At 42.3% G+C, this 18,380-nt stretch overlaps 1 protein-coding gene across 1 annotated transcript; it reads right to left on the bottom strand.

Moving 5' to 3' along the window:
- Nucleotides 1–778: 778 nt before the first annotated feature.
- On the bottom strand, nucleotides 779–9,975 carry LOC6618076 (homeobox protein B-H2). Its single transcript, XM_002042338.2, has 3 exons — nucleotides 8,636–9,975; nucleotides 3,775–4,027; nucleotides 779–2,241 (listed from the first exon to the last, which is right to left on the bottom strand). The coding sequence occupies exons 1-3, from the start codon at nucleotides 9,660–9,662 to the stop codon at nucleotides 1,599–1,601; spliced, it is 1,923 nt and encodes a 640-aa protein (XP_002042374.1). The 5' UTR covers nucleotides 9,663–9,975; the 3' UTR covers nucleotides 779–1,598.
- Between the last annotated feature and the right edge of the window lie 8,405 nt (nucleotides 9,976–18,380).

Genomic DNA, 18,380 nt, shown 5'->3' with positions numbered 1-18,380 from the left:
TCCTTGCACCAGCTAGAGATAGCAGTTTGATCGGACTATCAAGGATATCGGTTGATTTGGGTTTTTTAAATTTAATGGGTTATGCAAATATATAGAACATGCTAAGAGGTAGCTTGTAGATTTACAATTGTTAATTAAAAAGGCTAGATTGTTTTCTGTAATATGAAACTTGGCACTTAATTATTTTCTCCAATAGCTTGTAAACATATTTTCAACATTTATTAAAAACTTAATAAATATATTCATTTTGTAGCTAGTCATATTTGTTCCCTTGCCATGTATAACCAAAAAGTGAACTATCCATGAACTCGAAAAAATCTAGTAAAACAAACTCCTTAACCCACTTAGTCAGCAGTTAACCCAAGAGCGCCGCACGTTGCCATCTCTATGGTGCTGATTTCCATGCAGGGTGGAAATCCCTTCCGTTCCCGGCAAGTCAATTAGAAACGTTTCGACACTCGAGCGGCGAGCGGCGTCTTTGCGGAATCGGAAGCGCAATTGCGATTGGCGATGGGGTGGGGCTCACTTCTTGGCAGGATGAGGACCAGGACCCTTGGCAAATGTTAACAATTTCTAAGTGAGCAGTTTAGTGGCCGCTTCCCAGGCCAAAATGCAACAGTTCCTCGAGTGGCCCTATCGAGTTGCGATTTGCGCTCGAACCCTTGAGATTTCGACTGCGACTTTGCGGCTTGTGTGTCAGCTCGCATTAGGCTCAGGATCGCAGAAAGGTCCTTCAGCCGTCGACAAGTCCTTCAGTCCTGTGCAAGACAAAGGCCAGTTCTGGATTGCTCTTTTTTTTCTTCGCTTTATTATTACTACACACAATAGACGTCTTAGGACTAGGCACAAAAAAAAGTTGTAAAAAAAATACTATATTGTTTGGAAAAAAATCGTGTTGCTTATGTTGTTGATCTGCTGCGTATGTACAAAAATCATTTACAAAAATGTACAAAATTGCATCTATAGCTAGGTTTAATTAAATATAGAAAAAAAAGATTTATATATAGGTTTGTTCACAATTACTGAGGGTTTATTCTTCGAAACAGATGAACATGGGGAGTGTCTAATACTGTTACTTTTTGGGTAATTCTATGTTAATCTTTTCGTGGAATTTATACAAATTTTATTTAGTTTACCACAAACATATTTTCAAATACATTTTTAGTGGCAGTACAGACATGATTTTTAATGTTTTTTAGCAAGCAAGTCTTATCTACAGCTGTGTCAAAAATAGTGGTAACTATAGTGGAACTTTTCACAAGTAATGAATTTATGATTGGTCGTTAAAACTCCTGCTGACATTTTGAAATGTTTGACATAATATCTAAAAAGGTTTGCAATTCTTGGGAATCCACATATATATATTTTAAAACCTTTATATTCAACGCAGCTGTATATGTTTAAAAATCGTATCTATGTCTATGTGTATTTAAATTTTATGTTGCACTTTAAAATTAAAAAAAAATGTGTTCCAAATTTTATCGAAAAGATGTTCACCATATTTCATAGTTCTCAAATATACACCACCCACTTGCTTATTTCTTTAGACATTTTTGTGAGATCGAACTATGAGGAGGGATGAATTCTCCCGGAGATTCTCAGACCTCCAGGGCCAGTTCCTCCTCATCATCCTCGTCCCGCTCTCGTTCCCTTTCGCGCTCCCGCTCGATGTCTCGCTCCTCGTCCCGCTCCCTGTCCTCCTCCTCGTTGATGCGCTCCCGATGCGGCGGGCTACCCGGATTTAGGGGCGGACTGGGCGTGATCAGGCGCTGGCGACTGCTGCTGCTGGTCCGCTCGCAGTCTGCTTCGCTATTGGCGCTCTGGCTGGTCGCTGGGGAGCGGGACGCTGCTGGCGGCTGTTGCTGCTGCTGTTGGGCACCGGCTGATGCGGCCGCTGCCGCTGCAGCGGCATAGTAGCCGCTGAGCATGGGTGCTGCGCCAGGTGGCGGGGGAGCGGGCATGCCCGGTAGCGCCATACCCGGCGGTATACTTGATGGATACATGCGGTAGGAAGTGGGGAGCGAGGGCTTTTGCATGGCTGCTGCAGCGGCTGCCTGGCGGTAATAGATATCGATCGCGGAGGGCGTGGCCCCGTGGGGCGATTGGGCAGCAGCGGCGGCCGCGTATGGCCAGGCGCTCAAATAGGGCGTGGCACCGCCGTACAGCCGCTGAAAGGCCGCATAGTTGCCCGCCTCGGCCAGCAGTTCCAAGCCAACCGCTGTTTGACGCTTCCATTTGGTTCTGCAATTGAAACAAAAAAAGAGATCTAAATTAAACATTTAAAATATTATATAATTCTTCAATTAATCTTGATGAACATGAACTAGAATTTATTTAGTAAAATATCATTTCCTAAATCTGTAAAGGCCCATTTATTTTTTAAACATTTTCTGAAAACGAATTCAATATGCAGTGAAACCCATCGAGTCCTCATCTTCACCTCGTCCTCTCGATTAATCATGGCATAGTAATGCCTAGTCATTCGAGGCCTCTTAACCCAAAATATCCCGCCGTGCGGCCTGGAGGATTCCGCCCCGACTGTTTATATTTCGCACTTAATTGTTTTGTCATTAATCTTGTGCCAGCCCACTAAAAAAAAAAGGAAATTGGAAATACAGCTAGTCGAAAACTGAAAACCGAAAACTCAGGCCTAATTGGCAGCGACCCTCCCTTCTTTTTTGGCAAATCCTTTAATTGTTCAAGGCGCCAGAACTTCGACCAAAACTAGAACTAGAGCCAGGTCGGGATCGTTTATTTTTTTACAATTTTTGCCCATTCATCGTAATATCCTTACGAACAGCAGCTGTGAAGTGTTTTGGCCTAATGGGATATATCATGACTTGACTTTGGGCGAGGTTATGACAGCCTAGAGTTTTTGTTTGTTTTTCCGAATGCTCATTGAATTTCTGACTACCTTTCGGAAGGGAAATTGGATTAGGAAATATAAGATAAATTCTTATCTTCGTTGTTTAACCAAGGCGAAATTAGGTAGTTAGATCCCCTTCAATGTGTAAGTGCAAATTCGACTTGCATAAATATTTTTACGAAATATCAGATAAGCGCAGTAAATTATAAATACACTATACGATTGCACAAAATCAGCTTATTGACTAAATTATGCCCTCAGATATATATATATCTACAAGCCGTGCTACACTATTTTCACATCTAAAAATACATCAACATGGAAAATGTATAAAAAATAAAATAAAGCCCGCAACCCCCTTGGATAATTCACACAGCCATCCAGCCAGTTATATCCGGTTGCGTTTTGCGCCGTCAGCTACGCAAGTTGTTGGTCTGCTGCTCCTCATCTCCCATCTCCCAGTCCACAATTCCCAATTGTTGTGGTAAGCATTCTGTGCTCGAAATTGTGACAAGTCATTGGGCAATAATTAAAAACGAAAATAAAACGCGATCGAACGTAATAATGCGGCAATCGAAACGAAAGACTTAGGCAACAAACTTGCACTGAGAAAAATACGCAAAAACCAGACGCCTCATTTGCCGAAGAGAATTTTTCGTTTAACGACTCGCAACGCAAAATGAAGCAAATTAAGCAATCAGCATAAAAAAAACACTGCCAACGATAAGGTGATGAATGCTGAAGAGCAAAAAAAAAAGAGGAAAAGCAGCCGTTAAGAGGAATTTTATTGGAAAACTGCGCGAAGAAATGGGCGCAACGCATTAAAGGCGCTGATTACCGAACACTCAGAGAGCCCCCGTAAAAACCCCCTCTGCAGTCCCCATTAAACCACAAAGCGTGCCGCTCACCTGCGATTCTGGTACCAGGTCTTCACCTGGCAGTCGCTCAGCTCCAGCTTGTTGGCCAGCTCCATGCGATCCTGCACGCTGAGGTACTTCTGCCGCTCAAAGGACTTCTCCAGAGTCTGCAGCTGGTGATCCGTGAAGGCGGTGCGCGCCTTGCGCTGCTTCTTGCTGAGGCTCAGGCTTAAATGCGACGAGGAGTCGCCGTTCGCAGAGCTGCCGTTTTTCATACTGTCATCGCCATCGTCGTCCTTGCCACCTGCGAATATATGAAATAAGGATACAAATTAAGAAATATTTAACCAAGATAATAGACTAAACCTTTAGAAATATCCATATTTAAGTACAATTTCAGTTTCCCGTTCTAATTCGAATGTTGAATGTTTTTGCTTAGTGGACTTCGTTTGAAGAAACGACAAGATATCTATTGTTCCGAGACCCCCTTTTTTTTTAGACGTATCCCCCTGACATTACTCATATATTTGCAATTTTCTGCAACATTTACGCGCTTTTTCGCTCATTTATGGCCGGCCAACATGCAACAAGACCAACTGCAGCAACAGCAGCAACAGTTGCAACTTTGCAGCAGAACCAGCAACAGCAGCAACTGCTGCATGTGCATGTTCCTGGTGCAACATTGTTGTTGGTTCTGCCGCTGCTGCTGTCTTCTGCTAATTTGCAATTAAACAGTTTATGAGCACAAATTACAACAACAACAAACAATTATCAGCATTACTTTGATGGATATGCACAGTGAAGCTCGCCGCTAAGGGACGGCGATCAGAGTGCGACCCCGACCTGCACTTACGTACATGTAAGTCGCTTAATGAAGTGGCAAGCCTGTAAAATTTTTATTTTCTCTAAATTGTTTTTCCACTTATCGTTGCTAACAATCATTTTTAGTAAGAATGTTAATTTCGCAACAGGAAATAATATAAACAAATATTTAAAAATATTACGGCGCACTTTGTTACCTTTTAATTAAACAGTAGAAGAACAATTTTTGTAAATTGTTTAAGTTAATGCAAAAATATATACAGTTTGCAAATTTTATTATTTTTGAGTGTTTGACTTCGTGTGCTTAGCCAAAAAATTCTTTCCGTGCTGTTGAAAATCACTTGAGCTCGAAGATCTATCAGAAATCTGTTTTACTTTGTTGAATGCTTCACTAATAACGAAGGCACTTTCTGTAGCCGACCACGCCCCCATCTTCCGCCTTCTGGCTTCCTCTTTCTCCCGTGGCAACTCCCACTCCCCGCATCACCTCCCCCCTTGTTTAATGCATTAACAACCGTTCCCCGAAGAAGTTTGACTTTCGAAGCATTTCCGCAATTTCTGTTCCACACTTGCAGAGCTTGTAGTTCCCCCTCTTTCTGCCGCAACTCGCCCCCTCTCTTTCACTCAGTCTTTCTGCCCCTGTTTTCAGATGGTGCGCCCCCCTTGCAGTTTTTACATTCGCATTTGTAATTAAGTGCTTGTGGCTAAACTGTATTAAACATGCTTAAGTGTGCAGCTCCTATTGCCCCCTCTCTTTTGCTCCAATGCTGCCCGGTCTTCTTCTTTTCTCATTTTTTCGTAGTGGCTGCTTTTTGTGTTTGCATTATAATTGCGCAAGAGGCAGTAACCATGGGAAGAAGAAGCAGCCGTAACACATTTGCAATTGGCCTTTTTGCATTTTAATTAAAGAATATAAGCAATGTTCTTCTTCCAGACCTTCTTACTCCATTCAACTTCCACACCACCCCCCTACAGACCCCTTTCGCCCTCTGTTTTAGCTAAACGTTTATCAACATTTTGATAATGTTGGCGTTTAGTGCAGTCTAGTAACAACAGCAACAAAAGAAAACGTTGCAAGTGCAGCAGCACATGAGAAGCGAGTGGGCTTACATAACGGTGGTTGGCTTTTCGTGTTACCTGCATTATAATTTGTAATTATTATTGTGGCTGTTGGGTCTGCGATTTAACATTTCCTTCACGGAAAACGGCTGGAAAATGATGTTGGAAAATCAACAACGAAGCCTTTACTGCTCTACAATTAACTATGAGAACCTTGTACTTAAAGCCGTTCGTACTAGTACGAATAATAATCATAGCCCGTTCTTAAAAGCTGTTTTTCTAATTTCACCAAGCCATCAAACGTTAAAGCTCTCATTATTTACCCATGAAACACGTGGGTAAGGGCATACGCCATATCAATCAAGAGTTAAATAATATATATAAGAAGCAGTGCCGAAAAGAAGCCGAAGCAGACTGCAAAATAGAAACAAAAGACTTGGGCAACGAACTTGATTCGCTTTTGCGCTTTTTGTGGCGCACGTGAATTTTTCGTGGATTAATTTTGCAATTTCGTGGACATTTTGCGGATTAAGTGGATGAGCTTCGTCTGCCCTGTTTTGAGCCATATACACCGCATATGAATACGTGATCTTGGAAGCCAAAGCAAAAGTCTGGCATTCCTGAAATGCCAAAATATGTGAAAGACGATGCCCGAAAATATCAATTTCAATATTGAAACTCTTTTCGTATTTTCTTTTTTTAGCACTCGATGGAGGCATTGAAGTGGCAGGAGTTACCCCGGCCACCATCCTGACCCACCGATAATTTTTCGAAATCCCCTCTTTTTTTCGATCAGTGTACGGTTCGATGGGCAGCGAACAAGCTTTTGGGTCAATTTCAAACGCGGTGCGAAGAACGGATCGACGTTTGAGCCTCGTAAAAAACGCCAAGGTGGGTAAAAAAGGATCAAAGAAGAAGAAGATCAAGAAAGAGGTGAGCAAAGACGAGGAGAAGGAGGGAGCGCAAGAATGAGCAACAACTGTCGATCGCACGCGTCTCAAGTGACACGAGAGTACTGATACATTAGCATATCCCTCTCTTTCGCTGCACATCGAGCTATTTCTTTCTATTCCATTTTTAAACGTAAGTCTTGAGACAAAGCACAGACTTAGTTAACTTTCTTGAAAACTTTTTAATTTCGAGGTAAATATGTCCACCGTTAACCTAATATTTTGTATGTTTTCTGATTTTTAAATAACGTCATCGAAATTTTATATTTTCCTTGTCTCGTAGTATATGTAGCTCTTTTTTATTTTTCTCAGCGTGGGTTCTTCATAAGAGAGCGAGAGAGAAAGCGAGAATGCCAATGGGTGTTTATTTTCTTTTGGAGTAGACTGTGTGTGGGTTGTCCGACTGCCCAGCCAGCAGATTAAATTTAATTTTGATTTTGATTTGTTCAGTTTCATTTGTGTTTTTATTTATCTGCGTGTGTGTGGCACGGCCTGGCTTGTGGCTCAAGTCAAGGCAATTTCGGTTGGAAAAATGACAGCGGGAAGTCAAAACAGAAGGGGGTCACTTGGAGGGAGAAATCTCCGCTCTTGGTTATAGTTTAATTTGTTAATTGATTTTGGCACAAGTCAAAAATCACACATAAATGTGAAAATTGTCCATGAAATTGGGAAAGCTTTGATTGAAACAAAATTGCTTGGGGGCTTATAATTTATCGTTAAAAAAAAAACTAAATTAAGACCGGGCAATTATTAAAATAACTAAAATTACTCGGCTTTTTAGTCATCCAAAAATAGGGAAAACTCCATTTTATCATCCTTTGGGATTTAATAAAAAATTTAGTCTCTATAATAAAAACACACACATCTTTTGACCATAATATTCTAGCGAAATCAACATTCTGACCTTTTGTTCTGATTTCCATGCTCTTTCAAATAAATATATATTTGCGCACGTTCTCGGCCTTTCTAAATTATATTACTGCAAATCAATTGCAAACGCACGATTACGGCTATTTAATAGTAATTTGTTATAATTTGCATATCGTTTAAAAGCACTTAACGAGAGGAAAAAAGCAAAACTAAAGCTAGGCAACAAAATCAATTAGATTGTTGCATGCAAAACAAGGTTGATGGCGCGCGGGGGGCGTGGCAATCAAGGGTATTCTGTTGACAGTTTTGACTGTGAAATAAGCTGGAAATAAGCGAACACTTGGCTAATCTGGCCAAGAAGTTGGGGGGGATTGAATACGAAAAAAAACAGAAAGAGAGACATATACAGGGAGCGGAAGAAAAGGAGAGTGAGAGACAGAGAGACAAAACCTAAGACACCTGCCTCAGACTCGAGCTCACCTGTATTTTTCGAGACTTCGCCTATCTAGCCAGCATTTTCCCCGTTTGAGCCTCACAATTTACGGTGGTTGTTGTTGGCCGTTATCTATTAGCCAACAGCCACACCAAAAACGACAAAAACAACAGGAAAAACAACCACGCTTAGCACTCAATATATGATATATCCCGGTCGCGGGGAAAATCGTAAATTTAAAGTGGTGCGAACTCAGGGGTCAGATAGATAGGTGTAAATTGCTTTCGAGATCCCCTTCAATGTATAAACAAAAGTCCACCGTTTGGGTTCCAAATTAATACCAACCGAATCAAATTTCTCTGCTAACATCTAAAAATACCTTAATTGTTATTTAAAACATATTCATATATTTTTTTTATATTTTCTTTCTATTTTCTTGCTATTTCGAATATTTTAAATCAGTTATTCTTTAGATTCCACTTTCCCATCCAGTCTAGTCCTTCAAATATCACTAATATGATATTGCTATATAATATATGCCGTATTGCTATATGTACATATATATTCCGCACCTAGTGCTTTTCTTCAAGATCCATCTATATCTGTATATCAACTATTCTCATCCTTTAGCCTTCACCTTAAGTCATTCTGCTATATATATATATATATATATATATACTATATATATCCCCGATGCAGCCTTATCCTTCAAATACAGCTTAAACCATATTGCTATAGAGATTCATTGTATGTATATGATATATGATCAGCGACTTACCGCAATCATCGCTGTCGCTGTCGTCGATTGTGCTGGCTTGATCGCCGCTGATGCTGCTGCCGGCTCCACCGAGCAACATGTTGCCATTGCCACTGCCATTGTTGTTGTTGCTGCTGCCGCTGTTTCCGCTGATAATGTTGCTGTTGGCACTAGCACTGTTGTTGTTATTGTTGTTACTGGCACTGCTGCTGTTGTTGTTGTTATTGTTGTTGTTATTGCCACCGACTCCGCCCAATTGTTGCAGCATCAGCGGTGACCGGGATCGCTCATCGTGCATGGGATGATGCAGATGCGGATGGTGCTGCTGGTGGCTCAGGTGGCTTAAGTGGCTCAAGTGCTGGGCAGGATCGCCGGGCAGCCCATGGCCATGCCGATGCAGTGCCTCCAATCGTTCCCTCTCCAGCTGCAGGTGATGCGGGTGGGGATGTTGCTGTTGCTGCTGCTGCTGTTGCTGCTGCTGCAGCACGGCGTAGTGGGCGGGCGGAAAGTGGGCGAGCAGGTGGGGCGGCATCGGGTGGTGGGCATAGGGATTGTTGCCAGGTGGCGAATGCCTTTCCCTATAGTGTTCCCGCTCCCGCTCCCTCTCCCTTTCCCGTTCAAAGCGCAGCAACTGCTGCTGTTGCACGATGTACTGTTGCAGGGCAGCCTGCTGATGTTGCTGCTGCTGGTGATGATGGTGTTGCTGCTGCTGCTGGTGATGGTGGTGATGCTGGGCGACCAGCGATTGCTCCCGCTCCGAGTCCGTCGGACTGCCACGCCCACTGCCGGAAGAGGCGGCTGCCAGGGCGGCCGCCGCTGCTGCTGCCGCCGCCGATGCGGCCGCGGCTCCTGCCAGAATATCGGTGATCATGAAGCGGGATCGCGTCGCCGTTGTGGCCGTGGCTGTCGTCGTGTTGCTGCCGACGGCCGGGGAAGCTGGACGCGGCATACCGCCGCCGACGGCAGCGGGATGATGAGCGGTGGCACTCGGTGCACTGCCAACGGGAGCTGCCGTTGTTGCGGACATTTCCGGTGGCATTGTGGTCATGTGTGGTTAGCCGACGACTCCGCTGCTGCACCTGCACTTTGCACCGAAAAAAAACAAACAGCTATGTATGTATGGGTGACGCGAGTTTTTAGCACTTCTTCAGTTAATTGTTGGTAGCTGCTCGCACTTATTTCATAAACTTGACAAGTTCTTGAACTCCGCTTTCGATTGCTCTTGCGTTGGTAAATGTTTTCTTGGCCCAACTGGGTTTTTAACGCAAATCTCGCTGAGGTGCGCACACTTTGTGATGTTCAATAGCGGAGCAACAACCGCTCGCCTTTGGCTTTCGACCGAAACTGAAACTTGCTGCCAGCAACAGCAACTGCCAGCAGCAGCAGCAACAACAGCAGCAGCGGCAACAGCAGCAAAAACCAGTTGAGCCACCGCTTCCCATCAGCTGCCACCTGTCGTCGTCTCTTTTTCGCACATTGACCAGGCCAAGTGGCGGTGTGGTGAGTTTCCCTCTCTGTCGCCCCGCCACTGCCTCTCGCTCGCACCCACGGCTGCCCACATTTATTGCCCGCACTTATTGGTCGTAATTGGCAGCAATTGACATTCATTAGGCTTCAATCAGCGGGACTCAAGTTGGCGGGTGTGGTGACTTTCCGCCGGCAATGGCCGCACGTCTAACGGTTATTTTTATGGCACGTGGTGGAGTTGGCTGTTTCGAATTACAACCGCACAAAAAGTATTGCAATTAACTTCATATTCTTAAATAATAAGTTATTTGTTCTTATTTAATTTCTATAAATATGATTAAAAACATGTTCGTTATCTCTGAGGGTTAAATAAAGTCTTAGGGGTGAGTTGGTTATTTCATTTTATTTTAACTGCTTTCAAAAAATTTAATAGTTTTAAGGGTTCGCTTTCACTTTTAATATAATAGCGAGAATTATTAAAAAATATGTAGCCATGCATCTTTAATATACTAGTAACTTGTTATCTAACTTTCTAACTAACTATAGTTTTTACAGGAATGACAAAACATTTATGCAATATGCCTCCAGCAGTAACAAAATCATACTGATTTAGAAGGTTTCCCTGTTCAAAACGAGTTCCCATAAACTTTTTATGGCATCTTGAAACTCAACACGATTATGGCAGCAGGGCAGCTGCCGCCTTTGCTTCTGCCTTTAATTTTGCTTTTGCTGTTGTATCTGATGGACAGATATTCGGATGGCAAGATGGATGGATGGGATGCTGTCAACCCTGTTTTGTGGCCAGGCCACGCCTCCTTAAACTGGTTTGTGCGAGCGAGAGGCAGGCGGCACGACATCTGTCTGTCTCGCTTTGGCCCAAGGCCTGGCCGCCTGTGGCTCGCCTCGGGCCCTCTCGCTCTGCGTACTTTGTTGTTGGTGTCTTTTGTTATTTTTGCGCTTGTTAACACTTTTTGTTTGGCATTTAAACAGTAAATTGGCAGCAGTTAAATGCTGCACGCTGTCCTCTCTGTCGCACGCGATAGTGCCCTCTCTTTCCACTCACTTCTGGTTTACTTCTTGTATCGATGTCAATTTGCTGCCTAATGTGCAAGTGAATGGGTCTCAGGGGGGGGTGGTTTTCCAAGAGGGGGCAGTATACCACTGAGGGTTCCTACCCCCTCATTCCCCTGGACTAACAAGCGTGCTCCGGTGGGCAGGAGCTACTCGAGGAGGCCGTCTTTGGCGCCTGGAGGCGGATGCTCCCGCTGCCACATGGTTATTGTATAGTTAGCTTTTCAAAATGGCCTCACGGCAGCAATTGTCGGGTATTACTGGCCATTGGTATGTATCCGAGTTCCTGTCGCCAAACGCTTCCAGGAATAGAGTAGCCTAATCATAGATATATCCCAAGCATTTACGACCTGACAAACGATCGGGCTGGAGCAGGAAAACGAAGACGTGACCGGGATCATTGGGTGCAATTTGTATTGCCTCTGAATGAACCATGAGATTGATTTTCCTGTAATATAAATTATAGCATTAATAAATATGAACATGACTACAAATTTATAATTTCGTTTTTTATATAACGAAAAGAAATCAATTATCAATAAGTAAAAATAAGGTCAGACCAATGTTATACACCGTTTACATTTATTTAAAAAAATATATTTAAATTGTAAGTGGTACTGAAAGGAATGAGCTCCGGAAATCCTAAGAAATTGAGTAAAATTCGGCACTTGCTGCACGTGTTCTAATTTTAATTGGAATTCCCCCAAGCCTATCCATCTAAAAGTAACTTCCCCATCTGACACTGCTCTCTCTCTCTCTCGATGTCGAAACACCACCACCCCATTAATGAGGTTTCCGTAAAAATGTGACAATAATTTATCTTTCAGCATTTCCTTTGCCTGCTAATGAGGTAACTTGACTTTCGCCACTCTCCCGCACTCGCAATCTCCAAAAATCCCAGGGATATTCGACGTATTTTCATTTTCCAGCTGCGTCCGCCATTTTGTCGGGGTCTAACTAACGGCACTTGCCGCTCGTTCAGCGGGTACAGAGCGAAATATAATACACAGCAGCGAAATAAGTTAATTAAAGATGAACTCGGTGTAAATGGCCAAAGTTGAAGTACGACAGCGATATACTCTAACCGAGGGAAAGCAGTTGTGATTTTTTGGCTTTACCAGAAATTTACTAACAAAATAAATACTATATGTGCATTTTCTTAGGTTAATAATATCCAAGTAACAATATTGGAATGAAGATTGGATTCAAAAAAAGTGTGTATATTTCCTGAAAATCTCAATACGCATGAACGGAACCATAAGATATTGGAGATTATGAGTACCAAACCACAAGTACCAATTTTCAGAACCATAAAACCATTATATATCTTCCTCCTTTCAAAAAATAAACATATCATCTCTACAGGTCTTACCAAAAACAAATGTATTCTCAACCATTGGAGTAATTAACAGCGAGTACCAACTATCAGAACCCTATCATTGGTGAAAGCTCAGTTCGGATAGGATAGTCAAAGAGACCGTTACAGAGCAAGAGTGGAACCACTTTCCACGCTTTCGCGTGGTTTAAAAAGACATTACAAATGACAAATACGCAGTTGGCGGTGCGAGAAGGTCTCGTTCCCAAGCAAATGACTGGGGACGCTCATTAAGAGTGGCTGCAAACTGACCAGCTGACCATTAACGTGGCCCCCAACGCCGCTTTTCCTCCTCCTCCCCCGTCCACCTCGCTAGTAAATTTCCGAGTGTCGCACTGGAAAGTAATTTTAATTAGCCAGTGCCACTCACCACCCACAGATTGCGATGGCGGGTGGAAAGCGGTGGAAAGTGGCTGAAAAGTGGGTGGAACAACCCCCCGGGGATGCGCTTAAGTGCCTTGAGGATGAGTATCCTCCGTTCCCGCCGCCCTTTCGCATCCTGGGCCGTTGGCTTTTTGAAGGTGTCGTAATTGCACTCAGCTCACTTGATTCCCGATAAAAGCGGAACACAGGGAATTCGGATTTCGAATGCAAACAAATTAAAAAGCACTTAACAGGGGTCCAAAGTAAGGGGGAATTTCAAGCAGGGCCATTCAGAAAGTCACACACACACACACGAAATACATACATATGTACATATGTACCTTCTAGGCGCCATTCGTCGTCGCCTGTGTGAGATCATTTAGCAGTTCGGATGCGGATTCGTATTCGGATCGTAAATCCGCTGAGCTGACCCTGGCGTGTGGCGTCAGTCAAAGCGAATTCAAATTGCCCGCAAGAGTTTAACATCCTGTTGGCGTACCCTGTCTACCTGGTTGAGATACCCCGACTCCTCGGTTCCCCCCTCGCGAGATATACAGATATCCAGATACCCATAGCCCCATCCCAATCCCCATCCCCTCCGTTGGATCTTAATTGAGGTTTAACACAACATTTACCGCTTTTCGCTAATCGCCTTGATGCTGCCGACATTGGTTCAAAGGGGTCTTACCGAGATGCACAGTGGTAAGGATCTACTTTGATTGGGTGATCATTATGAAAGCTATCTATAAGATATGGATTTTTGGTTAGGTCGAATATGTAGTGCCCCAAAAACATAGAACGTTAGACTTTGTGGCAAATATCCAAAGGAAATCATTTTAAATATTAAAAGATAAGATTATAATTAGATTACATTAAGATTAAAATGTATGTTCCTTAACATTTTTATTTTTATCTTTGTGTTCCAACAAAAGGGATTCCCCGTTACCAATCTATAACTTTATAAATATATGTAAATAATTATTTGTTGCTAACAAAAAATCAGTAGAGAGTAATTAGCATTTGTTAAGTGAATTAGAAACAATCTTAAGGAGCTGTTCGTTAGCAATCCCAAGATTTTACCACTGTTCTTCTCGGTCGAGGGAGTGGCCTTTCGGACCTTAAATTCCTGATTCGACTCTAGTAGGCCAGCCAGGCCAAAACTCTTTGCTCATTCATAAAAGTTCGGGCTTTATTATACCCGTTACTCGTGAAAGGGTATACTATTTGGTTGAGACGAATGTTACACGTAGAAGAAAGCGTTTCCGACCCTATAAAGACTATATATTTTTGATCAGGATCACTAGCCGAGTTCATCTCGCCATGTTCGTTTGTCCGTCAGTCTGTCCGTTTGTCCGTATGAACGCTGTGTAATGGGTAGCTGGTAGTCGAGGAACTCGCCTATAGCGTTCTCTCCTGTTTTTGTTTTGATTATGCGGCTTAATAACAACACGTCATGTCATTTCATTTCGGTTTTCAGTTTTCGACTTTCGGTGGAATCCCCTTCGCCATAGAACCATTTCGTTGATCCCATTGAGAAATGCTCGACGTTTGTTCATCACGCAATGTCGCGTCCGGATTTAAAACACACGGCAAATAATAAAAAAAATAAATAAATACAAGTTAAAAAAGCAGCCAGCGCGGCTCTTTTCATCAGTCATCTTCGGGAACTGTGTTGTTATTCTCGTTGCATTTATATTTAATAATATTGATATTTTATAATAATAATCGACCCTCGTTAGTTGCCCCCCGATGAAATTTATAAACATTTTTCGAGAATTCATTCAGCAGATAAATTAGGGAAATATTTCGGGGCCCTCAATTGGGCAGTTTGAGGAGTTGATATCTTGGCCAGACTAATTGGTTTAGATTGTACAGCACCCAAAAAGGAAGTTGCAGCAGAAAGCATCGAGATATCTATTAAATCGTCACTTTCTTAATTGGTTTGTACTCGGTTATTTGCTTGATGGTTACTTTGATTTTAATATTCCATTTGGAATAAATACACAAATAATAAAAAAGTTAATGGATAGATAAATACAAAAAAGTATTAAGCAATTTAAATCTGATTTTTAAAATCAGAAAATACCCCCACAAGCCAAACATCGAAGTTGTATGAAAAATGTGTATGTGTTTACTTAGATGACACCGCTATAATAATAAAAACCCCTTCGCAGGCAAATGATATATGCTCGCATTGGGCCGATTAGGCGTTATCGCCTGTTATATATCATGATGGCCGAAACAAAGGCCCACTGACAAAATCGTACAAAAAGAGCCACAAATAAAGGCGAGAAATGAGATTGGACTGAGGCGGAAAGAGTTTTCCCCGGGCGGGATAATTTGAAGTTTTATGCTAATTCCCATAGACCATAGCCTATGGACGATAGACGGACTAACCACCAACCGGGCAATATGCATAAAAAAACCAATCGAAAGGCGAGTCCGAGAGCATCAAATTAAATCAGTTTAAATATGGCATAAAATAAAAGTACAAAATCATGTTTGTTTAAAAGGCCAACGGCCAAACGATCGCCAACGGGTTAGAGTTAGTATCTGAATTCGAATTTATCGCCGCACAATTTGTGAAATTAATTTACTCGGCCCGACTTCGATACGATACGATTCGATTCGATATTTCCCCCACTCCATGTGTATTTTCTGAGTTGGACTTTGGTGATTCGAGTGAGGTAATTATGAGTGCCCCTAATGCCGTGGCAGGCGATACGTTGTTTGATTGTCAGCTCTGGCCGATAAGTAAAAAGTCCTGGCTGGCTGCCTCGCATAAATCGGGGCCCCTATCAAAATCTTATCGCCTCGCCACATCAGCGGTCAGAAAGTTTTCCTTAGCTTACCTTAACTTAACTTACCTTTCCACAACCCACAATCCAAAACAACGGTCGGGAATATCGCCATTTGGCGTTGACAATATTTTTCATGCTAAGAGACTTTTAAGCTGTCAACGCGCGGCGCTCATAAAAATCGACCACCACCAAGCGGGACAGAACGGACGGAATCGAATCGGATCGGATCGAATCGAATCGGAATGGATCGAGGCGGGTTGAATCGAATCAAAACTGGGCCTAAATCGACACCGAAAGAAAAGATCTACAGCCGTTTGGGGAATTATGCTTAATATCTGAAAGGGATAGTTTAATACTAAAAATTATATTATATATACATATGTACTTTAGTTCCTCTTGATAATATGACCTTGAACTTTTTAGCTAGTAAAGAGTTATTTTCTTAAGTTTATCCTTCATATTTTAAGCACAGAAAATCAAAACGGAATTTGTAACCTTTTTATTAGCTGCTTTAAGCTTGCCTTCTTTAGTTAAAATTAGTACGTATTCGTTATGTTTTTCTCAGTGCATTCGAAGCTGTGAGCTGGGCACGAAATTGCATTTCGAGGTTTCCCAACAGCGTCAAACTGTCTGGCAATTGTTTTATGCATTTAATGGGCTCCAACTTGTGGGAGGCGGAGACATCGGCGGGGGCTTAACTCGATTGGAATGTGACTTTAGAAAATAAATCAAAGGCTCCACGAAAATAACCTGATTTTGAAGGAACTCGAGAGAAAAAATATATGTGAGTAACACTCACTGACCAATATCGCAACATATATTGTAGGTCATTTTAAAAATTGATTTATTATTGATGGATTTTTTTCATTTTGCTCGTAAGCCAACTGTATAAAGTTTAAAATGTTCTTTTCATTCTAAAATGAGTTTACAGTGAAACTTAAACACTAGTTTAGGCCACCAACGGCTTGGCTTCCTGAAAGGGGATATACATATGTATGTATATATATGTTTTACACCTTATTGCAGGCCTATGACTAGTTGGCCCACTTCCCTCAAACCCCAGCGGGGAATACCGGGTTGTTTTCATCTTTATTTGCTTTTCCAATTGACACGCCCCCGCCCCACCGAACTTTTCCTGCGATGAAAATCCGGCGAGGGCAAAAACAAATGAAACGAAACGAAAATGAACAAACAAATTGCCGGCGTTGTAACAACTTGACATCAGCACGTGCCCTTGTGTGAGTGTCAATGGGATAGGCAGTGGCGCGCGAAGGGGGTTAAGATACTCCAAAAAAGAATTTAAGATATTCCAAATAATATAATTATCAAAATCGTCGGCGGACATTTATTTCTACACGTAATTATATATTCAAAGTTAATGTCATCCTAAGTATAGAGTATTGAACACTTGGTTCTTCAACTTTTTATGATATCTTATTCAATACCAGCCTTGAATTGCAATAGACTCGGAGGAATTTGCAACTATTTGTATGTAATAGTATGGTAATGTGTAACAAAACTTTTATCAAAATCAAATTCTAATTCTTTTTGTGGATGCTGCACTTAAACTAGCAATTCAAGTCAGTTGCAGAGATCTACCAGTTAGTCACCCCGAAGTCCACGCACCCCTTCCTGTTTCGACGCCTCTGGCTGGATGTGTAAAAGATTGTTGACAATTGCCAATGGCTGCTTGTAATTCCCAATCTATGAATATCAAATAGGCCGGGGTCTCGCGTCCAGGACCCAAAGTCCCCAGCCCTTGTTTGCCAATCAAATCATAATCTGAATTTGCGAACAACAAGTAGATAGGGAGGGACACGAGGATGGGGGCCAGTAGATAGGGACAAATGCGCAAATGCAATTTTACAATGTTACATGAAACGAGAAAACGCGCAATTTGTGCAAGAGCGAGATGGTAAATCTAAAGGGAAGGGGGCGAGGGGAATGAGCGAGACGGCGGCGGAGGACTTGTGCTTTGACGCCTTTTTGATTTGATTGTCCATGACATGACGGCTTCCCAATCCGCTCATCCTCCCCTTTGTACCACTCACCCCGGAGCCCCTGCCCCTGCCCCTATAACCCCGTAGAACACACATATTCGCATATTCCTAGAACCCACTCCACTCGTTGCTCGTTGCTCGTTGCTCGTTGCATGGGCGCCATTTGTAATTCAAGTCAAAAGGCAACAGTCGGTGCTGTTGCTGTCGACGTGATACCCTGCGAGATAGGGTATTCGGAATCTGTATAATCATTTTTGGGTTTTAAAACTATAGAGAAGTGGCACTTTATTTCGGTTGCTTCGTCTCCAAGTTCCTGATTTATTTCAAATGCTCTAATCAAATCTTAGTATTAAGATGCCATAATTCGAGTAGAATCCATTACCGATTTATTCGATTTGTAATAGGATTTAAACTCTTAACATTAAAATTGTTCATGGATTTCCAAGTTTTGGACGACTTACAAAAGGTGAGCTTAAAATGACATCACGTAGTTATGTCTGAAGAAAACGAACTATATTTTAGTAGGGTATTTAAAAATGGCACTCGAAGTTCTCTCTTCACACCCGGGTCCTTGCTGTTGTAGCTACTGTTATTCCTCGACGGATTATAATTTTCTTTTCTGTTTCAATGCATTTCATTTCCGTGCCAACGCACGAACGACCCTTGATCCCATCTGTATGCCAATGTGT

This window comes from Drosophila sechellia, chromosome X (genome assembly GCF_004382195.2).
Source record: "Drosophila sechellia strain sech25 chromosome X, ASM438219v1, whole genome shotgun sequence".
In the NCBI taxonomy this organism is placed as follows: Eukaryota; Metazoa; Arthropoda; class Insecta; order Diptera; family Drosophilidae; genus Drosophila; species Drosophila sechellia.
This window is presented reverse-complemented; position numbering and strand designations above follow the sequence as displayed.

Coding starts and splice junctions, on each gene's coding strand:
- LOC6618076 (XM_002042338.2), bottom strand. CDS start 9,662: ATGACCACAATGCCACCGGAAATGTCCGCAACAACGGCAGCTCCCGTT. Junction 4,028..8,635: donor CAGCGACAGCGATGATTGCG/GTAAGTCGCTGA, acceptor ATATATTCGCAG/GTGGCAAGGACGACGATGGC. Junction 2,242..3,774: donor ACCTGGTACCAGAATCGCAG/GTGAGCGGCACG, acceptor TTTCAATTGCAG/AACCAAATGGAAGCGTCAAA.